Source organism: Pomacea canaliculata, linkage group LG10, assembly GCF_003073045.1.
Source record: "Pomacea canaliculata isolate SZHN2017 linkage group LG10, ASM307304v1, whole genome shotgun sequence".
Lineage (NCBI taxonomy): Eukaryota > Metazoa > Mollusca > Gastropoda > Architaenioglossa > Ampullariidae > Pomacea > Pomacea canaliculata.
The window spans coordinates 15385757-15406487 of record NC_037599.1 but is presented as its reverse complement, the minus strand read 5'-3'; the positions used below and the strand labels follow the sequence as shown (position 1 = coordinate 15406487).

The 20731-nt window shown below is 37.6% G+C and overlaps 1 protein-coding gene across 1 annotated transcript in view; it reads right to left on the bottom strand.

The window, feature by feature from the left end:
- Positions 1–20731, bottom strand: part of LOC112573177 (laminin subunit alpha-like) — a 48235-nt gene that overhangs the window by 11066 nt on the left and 16438 nt on the right. Inside the window, exons 17-57 of the mRNA XM_025253300.1 lie at positions 20462–20728; positions 20009–20103; positions 19618–19783; positions 19229–19389; positions 18886–19000; positions 18478–18560; positions 18093–18237; positions 16726–16855; positions 16438–16577; positions 16017–16132; positions 14846–15051; positions 14009–14139; positions 13776–13846; positions 13216–13360; positions 12745–12885; positions 12102–12254; positions 11701–11805; positions 11328–11411; positions 11030–11151; positions 10630–10738; positions 10206–10319; positions 9159–9277; positions 8702–8788; positions 8191–8402; positions 7506–7606; positions 7119–7299; positions 6854–6991; positions 6517–6668; positions 5984–6097; positions 5588–5699; positions 4771–4941; positions 4392–4582; positions 3847–3963; positions 3492–3649; positions 3249–3387; positions 2459–2552; positions 2102–2218; positions 1589–1774; positions 1167–1321; positions 645–812; positions 120–250 (exon numbers count right to left, since the gene is read on the bottom strand). Of these exons, the coding sequence (XP_025109085.1) occupies positions 120–250; positions 645–812; positions 1167–1321; positions 1589–1774; positions 2102–2218; positions 2459–2552; positions 3249–3387; positions 3492–3649; positions 3847–3963; positions 4392–4582; positions 4771–4941; positions 5588–5699; positions 5984–6097; positions 6517–6668; positions 6854–6991; positions 7119–7299; positions 7506–7606; positions 8191–8402; positions 8702–8788; positions 9159–9277; positions 10206–10319; positions 10630–10738; positions 11030–11151; positions 11328–11411; positions 11701–11805; positions 12102–12254; positions 12745–12885; positions 13216–13360; positions 13776–13846; positions 14009–14139; positions 14846–15051; positions 16017–16132; positions 16438–16577; positions 16726–16855; positions 18093–18237; positions 18478–18560; positions 18886–19000; positions 19229–19389; positions 19618–19783; positions 20009–20103; positions 20462–20728 (5642 nt within the window). The remainder of the gene's footprint in view (positions 1–119; positions 251–644; positions 813–1166; positions 1322–1588; positions 1775–2101; positions 2219–2458; positions 2553–3248; positions 3388–3491; positions 3650–3846; positions 3964–4391; positions 4583–4770; positions 4942–5587; positions 5700–5983; positions 6098–6516; positions 6669–6853; positions 6992–7118; positions 7300–7505; positions 7607–8190; positions 8403–8701; positions 8789–9158; positions 9278–10205; positions 10320–10629; positions 10739–11029; positions 11152–11327; positions 11412–11700; positions 11806–12101; positions 12255–12744; positions 12886–13215; positions 13361–13775; positions 13847–14008; positions 14140–14845; positions 15052–16016; positions 16133–16437; positions 16578–16725; positions 16856–18092; positions 18238–18477; positions 18561–18885; positions 19001–19228; positions 19390–19617; positions 19784–20008; positions 20104–20461; positions 20729–20731) is intronic.

The following is a 20731-nucleotide window of genomic DNA, read 5'->3' as shown; positions in this document are numbered from 1 at the left end:
TCCACTCGGGGGCTTTCTAAGGCTCCTTGTTGTCTACTACCACTGGTCAGTGTCTGTTGAAGACACTATGCTAAGTACACAAATCAAATAGCAATGATGCAATAATACAGTGGCCATACCGTTCTGCAATGGCTTGGTGCCACTGTCCATCATTGACTGGTGTTAGGCTGGCAATGCGTGCCAAGCCAGAGCCCAGGTTGTACTTGTAGACCAACAAACCACCCTCCAGCTCCAAAGACAAGAAGTCATTCTGTAATAAAACATGCAAACATGAATAAAAGTGCGTACACAGGTGAACAAACTCAAATCAAAACAAAATGTCAAAATTAAGAACACAAATGAAATGTCATTATTAAAAACACAAAAAATGTCATTAAAAATATCTCTACTTTTATACTTTAAATGATTTCTTTTTTCCTGCATATTTTTTGTGAATATATATATAAAGCATATCCATACAAATGATTTGTAGTGCATCTAAATTCTCAAAAGCAGAAAGAGTTTAACACATGCATATATGTTACAAGAGTGTGCAAAACTGATATACACACACCTTCCCTCACCACACATACACAAATCCCAACACTCCCTCTCACACACACACACTCTCAAAAACAGAGCAAGAAAAGATATGAAATGCTTACCTGGAAGTTTTCAACAGGCTGCTCACCACCGACATAGAGAATGAGGCCATCTGACTGTGTGGTTTTGAAGTAAAGTGATAGGCGACTAAAAGAACCAGCCTGATAAAGTTTGGGTGGATTTCTTGCTGTCACAGTTGTGTTGCCCAAGAATTTCAAGCCCACACGTATCTGTTAAATAGAATCAGGTTCAGGATTTGCACAATCTAATTAAAAAAAGACAAGAAAGGCCAACCCAGTCAAGCAAGATATTATACACATATGAGAATTGTGATGTTCAAAGGCCCTGTATCTCATGAATTGTGAATTTTAGGCCTTTATCTTATGAGCTAAGATGTTCAAATCCTTGTATTTCATGAACTGTGGTCTCCAAACGTTTATATTTCATGAATGAAGCCAGTTATTTGCACAAATGTGGAGAATAAGCATTTTGTGGGGAACTTAATCCAGCCAGTTTAAAATAATTATATGCATGGGTTAGCCCTTCACATGCAGGTGATAAATATGTACAGTCTGAAACCTTACTCTGTTAGCCTGCTCTTGAGCCAGTTCTATTTTCCGTCTCAAAGCTTGCACATTCAGTTCAAGCTTCTCTCCAATACCCACAAGCCATGAAGCATTTGTCAATAATGGCTGCACCAATGATCCCACCACTGGTCTGTTATTTTTCACTTCCTCAACTGTAAAGAAAAATAGATGGAAGAGAAACATACATAAGAAAAAGTATTTCTATAAAAGTTCAGATTCTTTAAATCTCAATCTCAAAAGAATATAAGCCACACTTGTCGGTTTATACATTAATGATAAATGTAACTGCTGACAGACTAATATGCATATGTACTTAATATATGAACTTAGCATATGTACTACATATGTACACATATGCAGACAGATGGATTTAAACCTACATGCATGCATAAACAACCCCCTTCACCTCCAAAACTTACTGTTGGTTTCGATGGACTTCATTTTAAGGTTGGCAAAAGTGCGGTTAGGATTGATACTTTCCAACTTGTGCTGGTCCTCTGGCAAAAGTGCAATGATGCGGTCTACTCTTTCAGTTGTTCCCTTTAGATTATTGGATGTCACTTCTGATCTATTGACCACCGCCTGGTTGAGACTCTCGGGGGTGCCTATTGACCCAGCACATTATAATGAACACTCCTGTGTAAAGCTTTCTTTTCTTGTGTTTTTTTTTTCAAAACTTAACAGTTTACCTATGAAGCACTCATGTAAATATAATTACCACACTGTTAAAATCTTCCAGTCCTTTGTTTTAGTCAAACCTGGATCAAACATTTTTTTTAATGCTATCACCATGTTTGTAGTATAAGCTGGATGCAATACACATCTATGTGACAGTCATGACATGGCATCTGCAGATGCATGCAGCAGATGCACCAAGAAAAAATGAAGCAAAAATAATCATAAAATGTTGACATTCATCTAAGTCCACTTGCCTTTCTCCAGGTCTTCCAGTTCATTCCTGATCTCATTGATGTGTTTCATGACTTTCTCATTTTCTCCAGAAACCTCTTCTATCATGGTCCTGGCGTTGTTAATGTCATTGTAAAGGGCTGCAATCATGTTAATGTCACTGAACACGGCTGTAATCCTGCTCACATGTAAGTACAAAATCTAAAAAAAGTTGTCAAGTTTCTCATCACTTACTAAGTGCTTCTGGAAGATTGTGACAGGTGATGTGTGTGTTTGTGATATTGCTACAGAATTTAAAGTATCGTTACTATAACATATTACATCAGATTATCTATGCACTTGCTGGGTAAGGTGATGGTGCCTAATAAAAATGTTCTTACCTTCACTTGTCTTGCTAAAAGCCTCATCAGCATCTGTCTGAAGATCTCTGCTTTTTCTTAAAGACTCTGCAGACTTCTCCCCACTGCCACTTGACTGCACAGAAGGTTTATTTTAATTAAGTCTGTGTGCTCTGAAAGTACTTCTGTGAGACATTCTACAACCCTTTTCACTATTGGTTACTATTCACAATCTCCAGTGATGAGTGTTTTTAGAATCACTAAGTCCGCAGGCTGACTAATGAGAGTGTAGCAAGACATTAATAAATAAATCTAGTAAATCATTTCTTGATAATACTGTCAAGTCCACTCATGTCACTCCACTACATCAAGACTGTTTCTAACAAATCTTTAAGATATGCAATCCAGTACTCCTGCATCTTAAAGGAATGGAAAAAGTTATGTTTGATGCATGTTAGCAAGACTTGCTATGTAAGCTTTATCAGGTCAAGATATCATCAAGCAAACACAATGACCACCTTATCCAGCAACTTAGCAACAGCAGCCACACATGAAGGCTTAGATGCCTCATACTTTTTGTGACATAGTAGCTTCATCCAATTCATAGTTACGTTCGTTAATGTCACCAGCCTAACAGCCAGTCCTTCACAAGTTTCACCTAACATTTGATCTTTGTGTGTCACTTCTAACATGATGGGTTCAGTGCTGTCATGCTTGTTTCTGTGATGTCAAAGGCATGGTTCACCAGTCACATGGCGTACTGCCGATACTTATTACACAACTAACCTCAATATGTGTACTATTTATATAATAACACAAAGCTGCCTTTTACCTCATTCAGCGCACGCTCTGCATCTTCAATGGCCTCATTAGAATTGTTGTGGGCTGCAGTGATGAACTTGCCAATATTCTGGTATGCCTGGGCGGCAGTCAGAGCATTAGCTGACTGGTCACGTGTGTTGTTATAGAGACTGCAACATGTTTATTGATAAAAATAAGACATTGTGGTTACCACTATTTAACAGTAATCTAATAATGTAAACAAAAATACATCTACCAAATGATAAGAACTTACTTGTCCAAGTCCATTGCTTGCCCCTGCAGGTTCTGTGCATGAAGGAATGCCTGGCTGACCAAGGGCTCTACATTCATCACCCCTGTCTCCAGCTTCTCGACAACTACTGATAATTCCTGGACAGCTGTTTGCATCTTTGAGGACTCTACACCTAGCTCCTAAAAAAATAAATGTATAATCTCATGTTCAGCATTTGGTCACTTTATATTAACATAATAGCAGTCAAAATTATGTAGTAAATATCCCAGGTCCAGTGTTGTAAAAAATATATTTTATAAACCAAATTTTCCAGTTCTAACAGCTATTTTACTGATGCATATATGAGATTCCCATCAGCTAAATCCCAGATGCTTACCTGCAGGTTACTGGTTGCATTTTGAAGAGCTTCTCTAGCTTCGCCCAACAGCATTTCGGAATCCTTCAAAAGTGTCTGGGTTTCGCCATCTAAACTTTCAATGCCTTCCTTCAAACCCTGTAAATAAATCCTAGATTAGTATATTTAAATTTTAAAATCTCTAGTCAAAGTAGAAAAACTTTCAAAATATCTGCTCATAAAAAAGCTAAAGATTTGTTTGTTATATTTTCAGACAATTTTTATAAAAAAAAAATTAATTCTTGTTTCACAGTCAGAAATAAATCAATATATCCCAGTGAGAAATAAATGAGATTGAGCATTATTTTGATATATGGAGGGTTTCATGCCTCAGGTGCTATGATGTTAACATTAAAACTATTCTCACCCCAGCCCTATGTTGGCAATTTTGTCCCCCTCCACCAGACGGAAGTTCTCATTTTCTGTCTATATTTACATACCAAGCATCATCTTGCCACCCACACTGAACGATCATTACCTTCCCACTCTAATTGCCTGGTGACAATTATCATTAAACTCATGCTGACCTGCAGTGTCTCCAAGTTCTGTGCCCTCAGTCGCTGGATGTTGTCCAGAGCTTCCATTGATATTTCTGTTTCTGCCTTGTCACGCAGGTCAAACAATCTTTTATTAAGTTCTTCAATATTTTCCTCTGTTCCAGCAGTAATGTTAAACTGTGCTTTAGCTTGGGCCTCCAGGGCTGCTATCTTCATCAACACTGAAAGCAGCAAGACAAATATAACACAAAAAGATAACTCCTACAACTCATAAAAATGACTTTATTTTTTTTTATAGCATCATTACTGCTACATACACAAATAGGTGGCTATGACTTAATAATAAAGATCACAAACATGAAAAAGAAGTTACCATTGAATGTCTATACCTTAGGTGACTTTCACTTACCAGCCTTTGTGTTCTCCAACTCAAGGACAACAGAGGCATTGCTGGAGGCAAAGTCAAGCGCTTGGATAGCCGTTAAGATTCTCTCTGCCTCAGTGATGTAAGTCTCAATGTTGGTCACCTTAATGCTGGCAATAATCTGAGCCAAGACTGACCTCACAAACTGCACAGCATCTATAACAGATGGACCCACACCCATGCTTTAAATATATGTCACTTCATGTCACACACACACAGTTTAGTAAGCTCTGACATTATTGTGGATACTGGAAATTTTTTCATTCATAAATGTCCACGTATTTAAACAAAATTTTATTTAAGTTGAAAAAGAATGTATTTCCAGCTAGAGTTTCATCAATATAGGGCAGACCACCTATAGTATGTGTGCAAGCAAACACAGACATGCCTTGTCCTACACAAATGCCTGGACTTGCTGGATCACATGACTAGATTCCGCAGTCTCATTACAAATTTACATTCATAATGACACCCTTATAATCTAGCTCTAGCTCTTGCAGAACATACAGTATTTAGGGTATATGTGTGCTACTAATAAGAATGAGAAGGGTACATAATATCTTGTTTTGGAATGCACCACTGTCCTAAAACAATATGCACAGAATATGTAGCTTCTGAACAAATTATTTACTTACACCTATATACAAATGCAGACATATAATGTACACATGCACATATTTTCAAGCAAAATAATTATTTAAGTAAATTGTAACTACATGTGTCTTCACAATTACTAAAAGTATGAAGATAAAACAATGATTAAAGTTTCTGAAAGTTTTAGGAAAGTATGAACATTTCCTACTTTCTGCTACTGTGAACTGTTCATGGATCATTGCCTCAGCTGTGGAAGCTTCAGTACTGAGAACTGTGCCAGACTGAAAGATCAACTCTGATTGTGCCTTGGCTTGGTTTGCCTGAATGGAAAAAGAAAATTCAAAAGACTCTTCAGACATTACTAAAACATCTATTATTCCAAGATCTGACAGTCAAGTCAAGGCAATTTATCATAAATTTGCACAGCACATACCTAAAATGTTAAAAATTGTTGATCAAAAATGATGTGTCTTCAAGAAAATATTGAGCTCTTCTGTCATTTTGTTAAACACGTTTAGCCTGCCTTGGTGGTAAGGAAAGGCACCCAATTAATCAATATTGTTGTTACTATTATTTTAAAAAAACTAAGTGTATACATGTTTACCATATCTAGTGTCTCTCCAGCAGAAGAAGCAACAGTGGCTAGTCCTTGTTTCAAGGGGTTCAGTGTCTCCTGCATTTCATTCTGGTCTATCTTGTACAGCTCTGCAATGCGTGGCTAAATCACACACACACACAGTCACATGCTTTATTTGCATAAGAGATTCTTAAATTTACTTTGTTCCACAACTCTTATTCCAGGAAGTGTCAAGAGACTGAGAGACAGTTTTATGAATCACCATAAAACAATAAACTGTGTTTTAAATACAGATGATTAGCAGTATAATATTTGTCTACACTTATATGGATTCTAAATCAATCTGACTCGCTAACCCTTCCTACTCCCCCCAAAACTGCAGTCTCCTCTCCTTTATCATAAGTCTTACTATGAATGAATAAACCCACTGCCACATCCAATAAAAACATGCTGTTCATGGTTTATAGGTACACACATATATACGCACACATGCACACTGCTTCCCCATAACACAGACAATATATTTTCCTCTTTATCCTCTTTAACATGAATCTCCTCACCTTTAGTATGGAGACAGAGTTGTTGTACTCCTCCAGCCTCTGGAAGGCAGCCACACCCACCGACACATCTGCCAGCTGCCGTCGCACAGTGATGACATTGCGATTCAGAATATCCATGTCATCCAGAAGTAGATGGATGCAGTAATCACACTCTGAACAGAAACAAGTCAGTAAGATAAGCATTTATGACTTTTTGTCATGTATTTAATGAACCTTAATAGCATGTTAAGCAAGGAAACATTTACTTAATAAATGTTTAAAAATAACACAAAATTGGAAAAACCATGTTGTTATCGATATCTGTTTTATGAGTGTAAAATCGCTTCAATGATACAACCTTGACAGCCTTGTCCTGGCACAAGGACCCAACGATCCAGACACCGGTCACATGTAAGTCCAGTAACACCAGGCAGACACAAGCACCTTCCAGTCTTGTCATCGCAGCCAACTGCCCCATCACTCAGACAATTGCATTCTGTAAAGTCAAGCATGTCTCCATCAAGCACCAAGCAGATGAAAATAGCATTATTCATTCTTCTACATTACTGATTACTGTCTAGAATCTACTTGAATTTTGTTGCTGATAACTAAAGTGTACTCACCTTGACAACCACTGGGCCCCAGGTTCCAATGACCATGTTGACACTGATCACACTTACTACCTTGAACTCCTGGCTGACATTCACAGTGGCCAGTTTGTAGGTCACACTGAGGAGTCACAGATCCAAGCCCACATTCACACAAACGGCACCCCAGGCAATAGTTAAATCCCCATGTATATGGCTGAAACATTCACCACAAAAAAACATCATTTCACTAGAGCTTGTAGGGCAAAAAACTTAAAAAATCACTTAGTCAAAAAACACACACTTACCTAAAAACACACAGTATATCCCTCTTTTATTTACAGGTCTTCTCTCTCTCTCCCACATGCACACACATGTGCACAAGTCCACACACACACAGAGTATATAATGAAAAATTCTTACAGCACATTGATCACAGCTACTTCCCACGATGTTGGTCTTACACTCACAAAAGCCAGTCTGCTTGTCACAGCTATTAGACCCACACTGGTCACAAGAGCATTCTGCATAGATAAGACATCATTCAAGGTGAAAGATATGCTACACACAGGAAAAAACTTTAGGCAGTCACAACACAAACTGATCAATAACTCTCTCTGTAGAGATGGACACAGCAGCAAGGTTCATGACAACTTTTTTATATATTAAAAAAGCAGCAGTAATTTTACAGTTTTGAATTTCTGCTTTAAAAGCTGAATAAATTTGCCTTGTTTATTATACGTCTGACTGAACTATTAAGAGTTAATGCATTAAAAAATATAGAAATTCCCATTTGGTGGAGTCAAACACTGATCAGAATTTGGTTTAGCTGTGTGCCACTGTTCTTCTTGTTATACCGCCTAAAACTAGCAACACAAGTGGAAGCAACCATATAGCTCTGCACTAGCGAAATTATGAGCAGGTAGGTGAGGGAATTTTTAGGTTAGTGAGTGGGTAGTGTTAAGCTGTTAATTCAAGAACAAAAAACAAAAACAAAAAAAAACTACAAACAAAACTACTTCAAATGGAAGATAATTATATGTCTGTCCTTATGCATTAAATCCCTTTCCATGCTATTTCAATATGACATACATTCATGAGTACCTACCCTGACAATCCTTTCTTTGAACAGCATCACCCCAATACCAGTCTTTGCACACCTCACAGTGAGTGCCAGCGGTATTATTGAGACACTTGAGGCACTGGCCAGTAAAGCGGTCACAGCTGCCAAACCTGGTGGTGTCTATGTTGCCACTGCAGCTGCAGGGATTGCAAGTACTTCCAATTTCCATGGGATTTCCAAAATAACCTGGTCCACAGCTGTTATCAACACCAAATGCACTTTATGCATAACAATGATAAAATTGTCTCTATGTGACATAGCAACAAATAAATAATTATCAAAAGTATACTATCTAAGCAAAATAAATACCAATTAGGCATAAACAGAAACTAACAGAATTTAAAATAAGTTAAACATGGTTACTACTACAGATAAAGCAAAAAAAAAAAAAAAAAAAAACACCCGAACAACAAATGAGTATTACTTAATGTGAGTGAAATTACAACACTTAACCATTGCATATACATGACAAAAGATTAGTTTGTATGCTGGTTACCTCTCACATGACCGGCCATAGTATCCTGGAAAACATTGACAGTAGTTCCCTACACCATCACTAGCCAGTACACAGGAAGAAGCAAAGCTGAAAAATACAATTCTACCACACTTAGCAGATGACTTTGGATACACATCATCAGAATGAAAAAAGGTGCTATATTACCAACGTGTAACTGATGAAATGTGTTTTAAACATGGAAAAATTAATGATTTATTCACATTATTCTGGGCAGCATCCACAAATTGTGACACTAAAAAAATTGGTGTTGTCTTTTCTAACTGATGTCTGAAACATGGTGAACTCAGTTTTCTTCATGTTGATGATAAAACTCAGTTGTTTTAAAGAACAGCAACACAGTTTATTGAAAGAAGAGTAATTTTCATGATGGCATCCAGGCCCTAATCATCAAAATATTGAACAGAATTATTACCAAACAAAAGCAAGCAATACTGACTTGTTAGAAGCTACAGGCAATGGACAAGAGCACATCTGGCAATCCCCCCTTGTAGGGTCACCAAAGAAGCCAGGCAAGCACTGCTCACAGTTTGGCCCAACTGTGTTCCCACCACAGTTCTGTACAGGAAGGGATTAATCCATGTAAAAGTTGTTTTCTGCTACACAAAGTTATCTCTATTTAAATGTATATATAGTTTTAGACACACAAACACACACATCCATAGCCTGATGGTTAGTGCACTTCCCTTCGCAGAAGGTTGGCAGTTTGTGACCTCGGTGATTGAAAAACTCCACCAGCAGTAAAACATGTAACTTGGAAAGTACAGGTAACTAGCAGAAAGAGGTGGGCTCTGTTTTCCCCATACCATGTTCTAGGCAGTAAACTATTCAGGTCACTCCTATGGCCATTAAGCTAGGGTCCTTTATGTATGAATGTATACCCTAAGTGTAAAGTGTTTTAATGTTTGCCTAATTTAAGCAGTTTCATCATAAATGTGACAAGCCATGGTGGAAGAATAAGCAAAACTTTCTGTTTGATTGATTTTCATAGACGAGTTTCTGTCATCCTAGAGTGGTGCAAGTAGGGCCGTGCTTAGGGGCAGGCGGACGAGGCATCTGCCTAGGGCCCCGCGCTTCAAGGGGCCCCGCGCTTTTGATTGATATGGTAACTAGGCATATGGAAGTGTAGTCAGCCGTATCACATTCTCGCTGGACGCGCTTGGAGACAGAAGGCTGCTGGACACCGAGGATTTATCGCGCATGAACGTTCGTGCATTGAGCTATTGCTGGATTTATGTGAGGGCCCCGCACATGCCCTTTGCCTCGGGCCCCGAGGGGGCTAAGAACGGGCCTGGGTGCAAGTGTTGGCATGAAAAAAAAAAATACAAGACAAGAAGGAAATTTAAGTCTGAACCCTCCTTCCCCCATCAAATATTAATCATCAGAATTTTTTTTTAAAGTTTAATGTAGTTTATAAATTTATATCGATGTCCCAAAATGAAAATACTGCATGACATTTTTTCTAACAAAAAAAAAGTATACTCACAAAGCATTTCCCTGTGACTGGATCACACTCATTAGTATGACCATTGCAATTGCACCTGACACAAATGCCCAAGTAAGGGGTACTGCGTGATCTATAGTGGCCAAGGGCACAGTTCTGCACATCACAGGCCAACGTCTTGTTTTTAGTAAACAGTTTAACATCTTCTAAATTTTGTCTGTTTGCAATTATTATATAGAAATGCATACTTTAATATTATGATAAAAATTAGCATACATAATTTCTAATAATAAGTCAAAATATTATGACGTGTTAACAAAATGTTTACTTTAATAATTATTGATAGAAGAATTATATAAGTTAAAGAACACGCATGCAAGACAAGATGCTTGTCAAATTTTATTTGTTTTCGTTATAGTAACTTCTGAGTTACGTGTAACAGAATTATCATCCTTCATGGCTATACCTGGCATGAGTACCCTTGGTAGCTGGCTGGACACTCGCATTGTTCTACAGATAAAGCATAGGCACCCACTCCAGTTTCTGATGCAATCTGCAGCCTCACATCGGAGAGCCTAAAAAACAAAAACAAATAAACAAACAAAAAGGATCTTTATTTAAACAGACTACTTTATTATAACCATACCTTTAGCTCTAAAAATGCTTGCAATCTGACATTCAACACTACTATATCTGTTTGTAACGTCTACCAAACTGATTTTTATGATGATTTTTTCTCTTTTATTAGCTTGCTTTTTATGATGATTTTTTTTCTTCTATTAGCTTGAACGATAAAATTATTATTTCAGGTCAGGTAAACTGGAATGTCTTCAGTACCATCAATATTTGCACTGATCCTTTCTTACCTGACTTCATCCACCTGGCTGAAATATGAAGCACGAATGTGGAGAGCTTTCAGGCTGTACAGTATCATCATGAACTGCTCCCGTGAAACTACACCTCCACTGCCAGCATGGCGGAAGTTGTACTAAGTAAAATTAATTGATGAAGGTTAAGTTTCTGCTGCAAAAATTGTAGTCATGAGATTTTGTGTAATTTTTAATACCTGGTAGAAAACAAAACAACTTCATTCAGTTTTGGTTATCTGTGAATCAGATCACTTTTCTGTAGATGTCACAAATTATAAGAATGAAACTAGAATACCTCAAACAAGGAGATGGTCATGTCAAGAGGGGTACTGGGCACTGGCTGCTGAAGATTTGTATGGACAATGGTCATGTTATTGCCCTATAGCAACAAAAGGAAAGAATCATAGGGGCTTAAAATATATCTTAAATGCATACAGTCATGTGCATGCACATGCGTGCACACATACACACAAAGAGCACTGTCTTCTGTATCATATTTTTAAAAACAAAATCTGAAAAGTTTTTCCTGGAAAGTAAAACAGCAGAATGTTGTACACATTACTTAAAACAGTTCTATGATTTTTGTCCAGATGTAACTTAAAAATAATCAGCAAATATTCTGAACAAACAAAAAAAATCTATGGCCTGAAGAATGCAATGAATCTTACCATGAGAATAATGTCAGGTTTCACAAGTCCAACAGCTCCTTCTGGCAGGTCCCGTGGCAAAGTAAACAGGACAGTGTAGGACAAGTCCCCACCATAGGAGCTGATCTGAACGAGAATAGTACAGCTTAGTAAACAAGTACATTAACATGAACATGACAACATATATAGATGTGTCTGTGTCAGTTCATTCTTCTGCTAGTAATTAGTTTAGGAATCTTTAAAATAAAAAGCAGAAAGTAACACTTTGTATGCATATATATATCACTCTCACACACTCAGTCATATGATAGACTTCCAAACAAAACAAAAAAATATCACCCCAGACAATCTCATAGGTTTCATTAGTACAATTCCAATGATAAACTCTAACAGTAAGTGACAATCACATGCAGTAAACATACCTTGTTTCCCAGGTATAAAGTAGGAGCCACCCAATACATTGCCTCGTTATTGTCCACAATGTTGTTTAAGGCCTTCACAGCAATGGTGTTACCTGCCTCTATGACAAAGCCATCCAGCGTGTTGGTTATCTCCCATTCATCCATTGTGTTCACCTGAAAAAAAGCACCATCACCATTACAGGATGAATTTGATTTTTTTTTTAAACTGTCAGCTTCAGAGTATGAAAAACTATATCAATTCAAAGACTAAATGGCAGGCATTCTACTCTACACAAGTTGCCTATAACAACTCAAATGTGTAGTTCAAATGTGTCATAAAAGTAAAAGCGGTCCGGTGGCGAAACGGTTAGCGCCTGTCACCAATACAGTGAAGGTCGGCTGCCCAGAGTTCATTTCTCGTCTCGGGCACGCTGTTCTTTCTCTGCGCGTGGCGTCTGTTTACAGGGCTGGCTGCTTGCCGTAATATAGCCTCAGTTGCTGGCACGGCGTAAAAAACCAATCACCCCCCCCCTCATAAAAGTAAAAGTATGCAAATCTACAGCAGGGAATGAGGAGGCAACAGTGATCGACGGTAAAGAAAAGTTACAAAAAGTCAAGTTTTCAATGACTGAAAATAGAAAACACTATATTATACTATATTTACCTCATCCCACCTCAGGGATGTGCTGACACAACGAGTGGTTGTGCCAAAGCAGAAGCAGGAAGTGCAGCCTCGGGGGTTCTCGCTGCTTAAGTGGAACATGCCATCAGCACACTGGTCACAGCGAGAGCCCACAACTCCAGCCTAGATAAAGATTTACAGAAAGACATCATTAGATGTGCAAACAAGTGGTACAGTGACACAAATGTCACATAGCAAATTATGAACTTACGACAAGTGGACATTGAAAATCAGCATGTGAATGAGCAAAGTGACATTTGGCATTTTTACAGTGACTGAATCAGCAAGATATCTAGAATTTTTTAATGACCCTCACCATCACATGGACATCAGCTAAAATCCAGCTGATGCTTATCTGTATGACACGAACACATGTTTTTGTTAAAGAAAACTTAAGATTTTTCTTCACTGACAAGAATCTTCTAACCCTGAAGTAGCAAAGTATATTAATACCTTGCACAAGCACTGGGAGGTAACCTGATTACAAATGTCTTTTTCAGTCCCAGCTGGGTCACAGTCACAGGCACTGCAGTAAGGGAATGAGTGATAGCCTGGCAAACAGGTGTCACACTTGCGACCTCCAACATTGGGCAAACACCTGCAGTATGATTTATGATAAAATATAAGAATGTGAAAAAATGACATTTGTGATCAGCCTTACAAAATTCTATATATTTCTGCAATATAAATAATCTTTTAAAGTCTACATCAACTTCTTGCGAGTGTTTTTATGGTCACTATTGCTCTTTTGATGTCTGAGAAGCTTGCATTCAAGATGTATGAACATAATATGAGGGTAACATCACTGAATTACTCTCAAAGTAAGAATATTTATTGAGGATGCTCTGCTATGTTTGTGTGCATGTGGAGAAAGAAAATATTGGCACATGTACAAGAGGGCGAAGAGTGAGTAGATATGTGTCACTCAGCTCATCTACGTCCATTATTAAATATGTGACTTCCGTATAATAAACATCATCTCTAAAATTTAAACAGGTGACAACAGTACTCACTGGCACTGCCCTGTGATCTGGTCACAGTTGAGATTTCCACCTGCTACTCCTCGAGGGTTGCATCTGCATTCCTGTTACATACAGCACAGTTGGACATATCATGGGTGTTTTGTCCATCGACAGCCATGTGCTTAAGTGATCAATCTCTCATTTAATCAATGCAAGTGAGCTTAAAGTTTCTTCAAAGATCTCTCTCTCTCTCTTTCTCTCAAACTGCGATATGAAGTATGTACCTGACAACCAACCAACGGATCATATCCATATGCCTCAGGTTCACACCTATCACAGTGGTCTCCTTCCACACGAGGAGGACAAATACACTCTCCAGTCAAGACATGACACAGGCCAAATGGGCAATTACACGCTGTTCAGACAGAATAGACACAATCTCATGAAAATAATGTGCTGCTCAGAAAGAATGATCATAAATCAAAGGGCCAATCAATTGTTCTAGCATATCCTATGGAAACAGCACTATGTAGGACAGGTCCTCACCATAAGAGCTGATCTGAATGAGGACAAAACAGCTTCATAAAACAAGTACATAAACATGAAAGTATATATATATTATAAGACTTTATTTATCCCAAAGGGCAATTAGATGCAGTTCTACAATGAAACACAAGAACAAAACAATACCACAACACATTTATATCCGTTCCACCAAATAAGACTTTTATGCACTCATGGTTAATGTGTGTGTGTGTGTTTATATGTAGATATGCTTTTATTTACAGTGCATTTATGTGTGGCACATTCTGAGGCTCTAGATAACTAGGGTGTAGCTTTGGATGAATTTATTGCCTAGTGTGATGGCAATTTCTTAATGCAAGACCAAAGAAGGTGCAATCTGAATGTTATTGTGTGCAAGTGAATGCAGCTGTCTGAAACATGAATCTGTTTGGTGGATAAGGATAGGTGATGCTAGTGTTTTGTGCTTTCATCTCAAGATACCCTGAATTGCTCTCTGAGATAGAAAAAAGTGTTATATTTTTTGTTCTCTTTATATACACAAAAGCATTATATCTAAAACACTTATAGTTACTGAATCAGCAGAAAATTATGCATACGTTTACAGCGAGGGAATCCATAATAACCAGGACGACATGCAGAGCAAGTTCTACCGATGACATTGTCACGACATTGACACTGGCCACCAAAAGAGTGACAATTAAAATTAAGTGATCCATCAACATTGCAGTCACACTGCACTGCTCCTTTATTGAACTCAGTAGTCAGGGTAAAAACACTGTCCTGGCAAAACCTGGAGTCATCTCTGAAACACAGGACAACATTTTTAAGCTTAACTGTGAAACATTTTAAAGTTGTTTAAAAATATGATGAAAATGATTTGGGGTAGTAAAAGAGATCACCCTATTAGCCACCTCAATTCCAGTTGTATACTCCTGATTGGATAGACTTTGACCAATGAGCAGGGAGCACACAAATTCAATGTTTTTTCAATGGTCATACAGCTGAAATTGAGGTGGCTAATAGGGTGATCTCAACAGTCATGTCATCTGGTACAGGATGAAGAAGAAAACAATTTGTTTTATGTGGCTGAAGGGGCTGTTCCATCAGAAACCCCTACTCGCAACAGTGAAGCAGCATAGGCTGGTCCTTTTGGCCATGTGACTTGACAAAACACCTTGTCAAAAACTATCCTTCCTGGCACCTTGGCAGGTGGTTTACACCATGGTAGCCACAAAAAGAAGTGGCTTATGAATGTGAAGGAGTAAACAGGTAATCCTGTGCAGAACCTGCTCACTATCACCCAAAACAGGCCTGAGCAGAGGGCCTTGTATGCTGCTGCATCTATCCATGTGCTTCCCCATGACTGGTACCAGTCAAGGGATGAATGACTGAACATTTTAATTGCCAATATATTTTAAATGACTATAAGGATCGGTGTCTTTGTGGTTAATGTGCTTAGGTTCCCAGTTTGAGTCTTAACCAAATCAGTAACCTCTCACTGCCCACCCAGCAGAGATGGGTGCTTGCTTTATCCATGTCTTTCAAAAGTGGCTAAAGAAAATGATCTGGGATGAAATTAAACACAATCAATTATAGCTCAGTTTCTACAGTGAATAAGTTATGGACCTTGCTTCATAGTTTGTTTATGTCTAAAAATTATATTATAGAAATTTTTCTCACAAGATATTGCCATAGCTTTTTAATTCTGTATTTAATCTTTCTGCCTCTCTGTGTTTAGAATTTAATATATGATATTTTTCGACTTACTTTAGCTCAAATCCTTCATTAACACACATGGTCAGAAAATCTCCTGACTTGTCAATGGGTAGCAACTCCAAATCACCCCTTCCATGCTGTTCTGCTGGTACAATGAGAGCATAATCCTGCAGGAAGAAAAAGCTTTCTTCAGCCAGCCTATTGCAGCAGGATTTTTTTAAGACTACTTTCTTATCACTTGAATAACTAATTGCATCAGTCTTTTTACACCAAAGTAAAATCATAAACATCTGAGACAGAAGACACAATTGTCTTGAGATCTCTCACACTGGACTAATATCTATTCTTGCTTTGGATATTCTTCTCATCTTTCTCACTATTAAAAGAAGTGAATGTTGATTTGTCATTTTGTACAACAACATAAACTGCTTCTACATCCAAGTCATAAAGACATTGATGTAGTATATATTACCAGCCAGATCCTTCCCCCAGCAGTGTTGTTAACAACAATGCAAATGTTTGCATCATTGAGAGTGATGATGTTGTTGTCATTAAAAAGAACAGCCCCACGACAGCCACTTATACTCGGACAATAGTTTGGTTTGAAGATACCTGTAACAGTAGAACTCATCGTTACAAAGACTAGTTCTTGTTACATCATCATTAAGAAGTCTTTTCTTTTTAATCAAATGTAAAAAAAGTTATTTGATATTATTAGATTAGATTCTTACCATATGATGCAAAAAAATCTTGGTCTTACCTTCAACAGGCTGGCCATTGACATAAACAGTGACAGGAATGTCAAACCCAATTTCTGTCGGCAGGAAGTATTGGAATAGGATTATGTATCGACCAGGTCGGTTAACAGTGCTGCATATTTGGATGTCACGCTGACAGGGACAGATAAATAGAATGAAGATCGTCAACTCATAAAAAGAAAGTCTTCTTTCAAACTTTTGAAATAACTACTGTTTACTACTATTAATGACTGATTATTATTAATAATAAGACATAATTAAGAACTAGATCAGGTCAGATGGAACTATGCTGCTGTTCAGACATTTCAATAAGTATGCAAAGGGTAACAAATGTGAGTCTGGCATTTTCTGTGATTGGAAGGTAAGGATAGCAGAAATGAAAATCAAAAACATTTATATATCAAAAAATGTTTTGTTTCACAGTTTGTATGTCTACAAATAGTTATTTATAGTTGTTTCAAGGTTATAAACCAGATGGTAAATGAGAAAATCTGAGTAACATTAGAAATTCATGATTTGGGGGTGAGTGTAGCTCAGAAGACAAGCATGTCATTGTCACTCTATATAATTCAACCAAGCAGCAAAGCATACAAAAAAAAAAAAAAGAAAAAAATAGAGGGCACCAGCACAGTGCATCACCAAAACAGACTTAGCAAACCTAATCACCAACAGAATAAGAGAGCACAAACAAAACAGAAAATACATGCAGGGGCAAAAGACAGCAACCCTACCCCTACACCCCTACACCCATCCCCAAAAGATCCCCACCCATCCCCCCACAGTGTGAAATCCCTGCAAGGTGGAAGCACTTTCCCTCAAAATCAACATCATGAGAGACTGAAAACAGAATTAGCAACGTCAGAAGTGTGTGTGCATGGGTATTTTTTCCCCTCTATTAACATTGATGTATACATATATACTATAAGATTTGTAGATATGATATACCTATGATATAATTGATGTCATATGAAATAAATTAGTACTCATCAAGTGTATGTTTGAAATGTGTTAAGTGCCTGAAATAAGGAGGAGGGAAGGAATGGAAGTTCTTTCTTTATGAAATTATGTTTTATGTGTTATTTGATGCCTATGTTAAAAGCTTTCTCTATTTGTGTAACAACTACAAGGTTTATGACAAACCACTACAACCTCTATGGTCAGCTGCTTCTTACTGCATAGGGTAGGGTATGATTAGAGGTTGATGAAAGATTTTGTGTACATTGCCTGGGAAGTGATCTTTCTGTGGTAGCATTTTATGTTTTGTGCATGCATTGCATCATAATAATAAGAAAAGAAAAAAGAAAAACAGAAATTCAAGATTACCTCTTTTTTGTATCGCACAATTCATCTCACTCAACTTGTTACTTACATCTGTTGCATTCAGTTGAACCAATTTGACACTGGTGTCAACTATGTTGACAGGAATATCAACTGTTTGGCGTCCAAGATTAGGTGGCAGCTCAAAATCAACACGGGCAGTTCCAACTGGCAGGGAATATGATGAAGGGATACAGCTGAAAATCAGTTACATACAGTGAAGTTAATACTCAAAGCATATGATTACATACAGTGAAGTTAATACTCAAAGCATATGTAATGTTCTAAATAGGTTGTTAGGGAAAAGAATAGAAAAAAATCATGGCTGACAGAAGAAACTGCCTAGCCTTACACTGTATAGTAATGTTCTTGTTTATATTAATAATAAAAATTTCTTTTTACCATTTATAATTTTATAATAGCTTCTCAATACTTACATGCCATTGATGCGTATGCATATAATTCTTGGACGAATAAATTCTGATGACCATTCACCATATGGTATAGCTGTCACTGAATCCTGCAAACACACACATATTGTACAGTGATTCAGCAAATGCTGGAAATGCTGCAATGATAGTCAATCTTTGGCACAGAAATTCTACACTAATGTAGCCAGTCCCACTAGTAGCAAGATTATTCACCCTTAATTTCTCACTTCAAAGTCAATAAGGCAAAAACCCCTCAAAAAAACCTTCACCATACATGCATCAGCTATATACTCACATATACATGCCCAATGCCAAATGAGCAGCCTTTAAGTAAACAATATCAGAATACCTGAAAATGTTCTTCCTTTTTATATACATCTATAAAAACAAAAGATGATGTGCAAACAAGCTCACAATGCCAAGATCTACATCCTCTGAGCCCACAAAGGTGATGGAGACATAGCCTGTGGTGATGTTAAAAACAGCCACCATGTTATCTTCAGTCTTGAACACTTGACGACATAGTGTGCTGAAACAATCCCAAAATGCTATGTGAACTGGAAAAAAAACAAAAAAAACACCAAAACAAATGGCAAAGGTCTGATCAAACAAACACTGATCTTTACCCTAATTACCTGCATCCCAAGTCCTCACATGTGAAGTACCACCAATATTCACATTTATTTCTGTGATCACCATAGAAAGTTGGCAGAGAAGAGGAAGAAGGTAGATGAAATAAGCAGATGCACCTACAAACCTGTACTGACAGCTGTGGAGAGTTAGCTTGGCTTTGTCAGTTCCAGACAGAGAAGCAACGTTAGCATCAAGGTGCTGTGAGCGGTTGGTGGGGTTCAAATAGGTCAAAATCAAGACATACTGGTCAGACTTGGGCACATAAAGATTGACTGTGAATCGTCTCTGGTGACAAAGAAGGTAAGATAAAATGTACATTGACTTTACCTCCACACTGGGAAATGCCTTCTACAAATTCAGTTATTATCAATATTGTTCAGAAAGACAGGACACAATTGAAACAAGTTTCATAGATAACAGATAATTTTTACACATGAATAGATGGGATATGTATTAACACTGCTTAAAAAGAATTGAAAACAAGTAAAATTCATTAAAAATGTAAGGACAGACCTGTGTTGGTTTAAGATGCGCTAAGCCGGTAATGCCCAACTCAGCTGTGACATTAACATCAGGGTATGTTTCTACAGGTATTCTCTGCTGGTCAACAATGGTGAAGCCATTTATGCCAGATACTGAGGAAAAGCCATCCAGGTCTGGGTATTGATAATGCAGGCAACTATAAGAAACAGAAAATAAACTTGAATAGCAGAGAAGAACCAGGATGTTCTGTAACATCTAGTACAATAAATAACGTGCATTTTCTGAGTGTTCCACAATTGCCATTGCCAAAGCATGTTTTAAAACCACAAATATGAACAACAATAAAAAATAAATTCAGAAGCATTTTCAAAAAGGAAACAAAATATTTACTATGAAACATCCTGCAATCTTAAACACTCACGGGCCAGAATCACCAGGCAGTTCGCAAGGTGAGGTGACTCGTTGCTGCAGAACACTAGCTTCGTAGTAGTCTTGTGGGATTAACACAAAGTAGTCCTGCACATTTAAAAGTTTACCCTCACTCATCATATGGTCAGTATTCACTTAATACTCATTCTCATTGCCTCTTAAAAAAATTTCACAAATAAGTGGTTATCAAGAAGCCATTTATAAGTTTCCTAAACAGGCTGACTAATGAATCTATTCTGACTTGATGTCAAGGAGAAATCATAACACCAAAAAGTTTCCTGATAATCTTCTATTTTCTGCTCACCTAAGATGGCAGTTACATCCCCGATACTACCACCAAAAAAAAGGGGAAAGAAATACTTTTAAATTGTCACAAACACTCTTTTTTTGAGGCAATTATTAATTTTGCATATTATTTGCATAAAAATCTTAACACAAAGCTTACCAAGAAAGCAATATTTGGGACTTTGGTTGAGACAGTCCAACGACCAGGATTCAGCACAAATGATGACACACCACCAGATGTGACTTTGGCAAACTTAGGATCAAATGTTGGTAGGAAAATTATTTCACCATGTTGAGCCACATCAGTAGGAGAATCTGGAGTCAGTGTAATGTCTCCACGGATTGGATTGTCATTTCGGCTGACATAATGATAGATGATCTGGTACAGACTTGGGATGCGGATGTTCACATCCAGCAGAACTTCAGACTA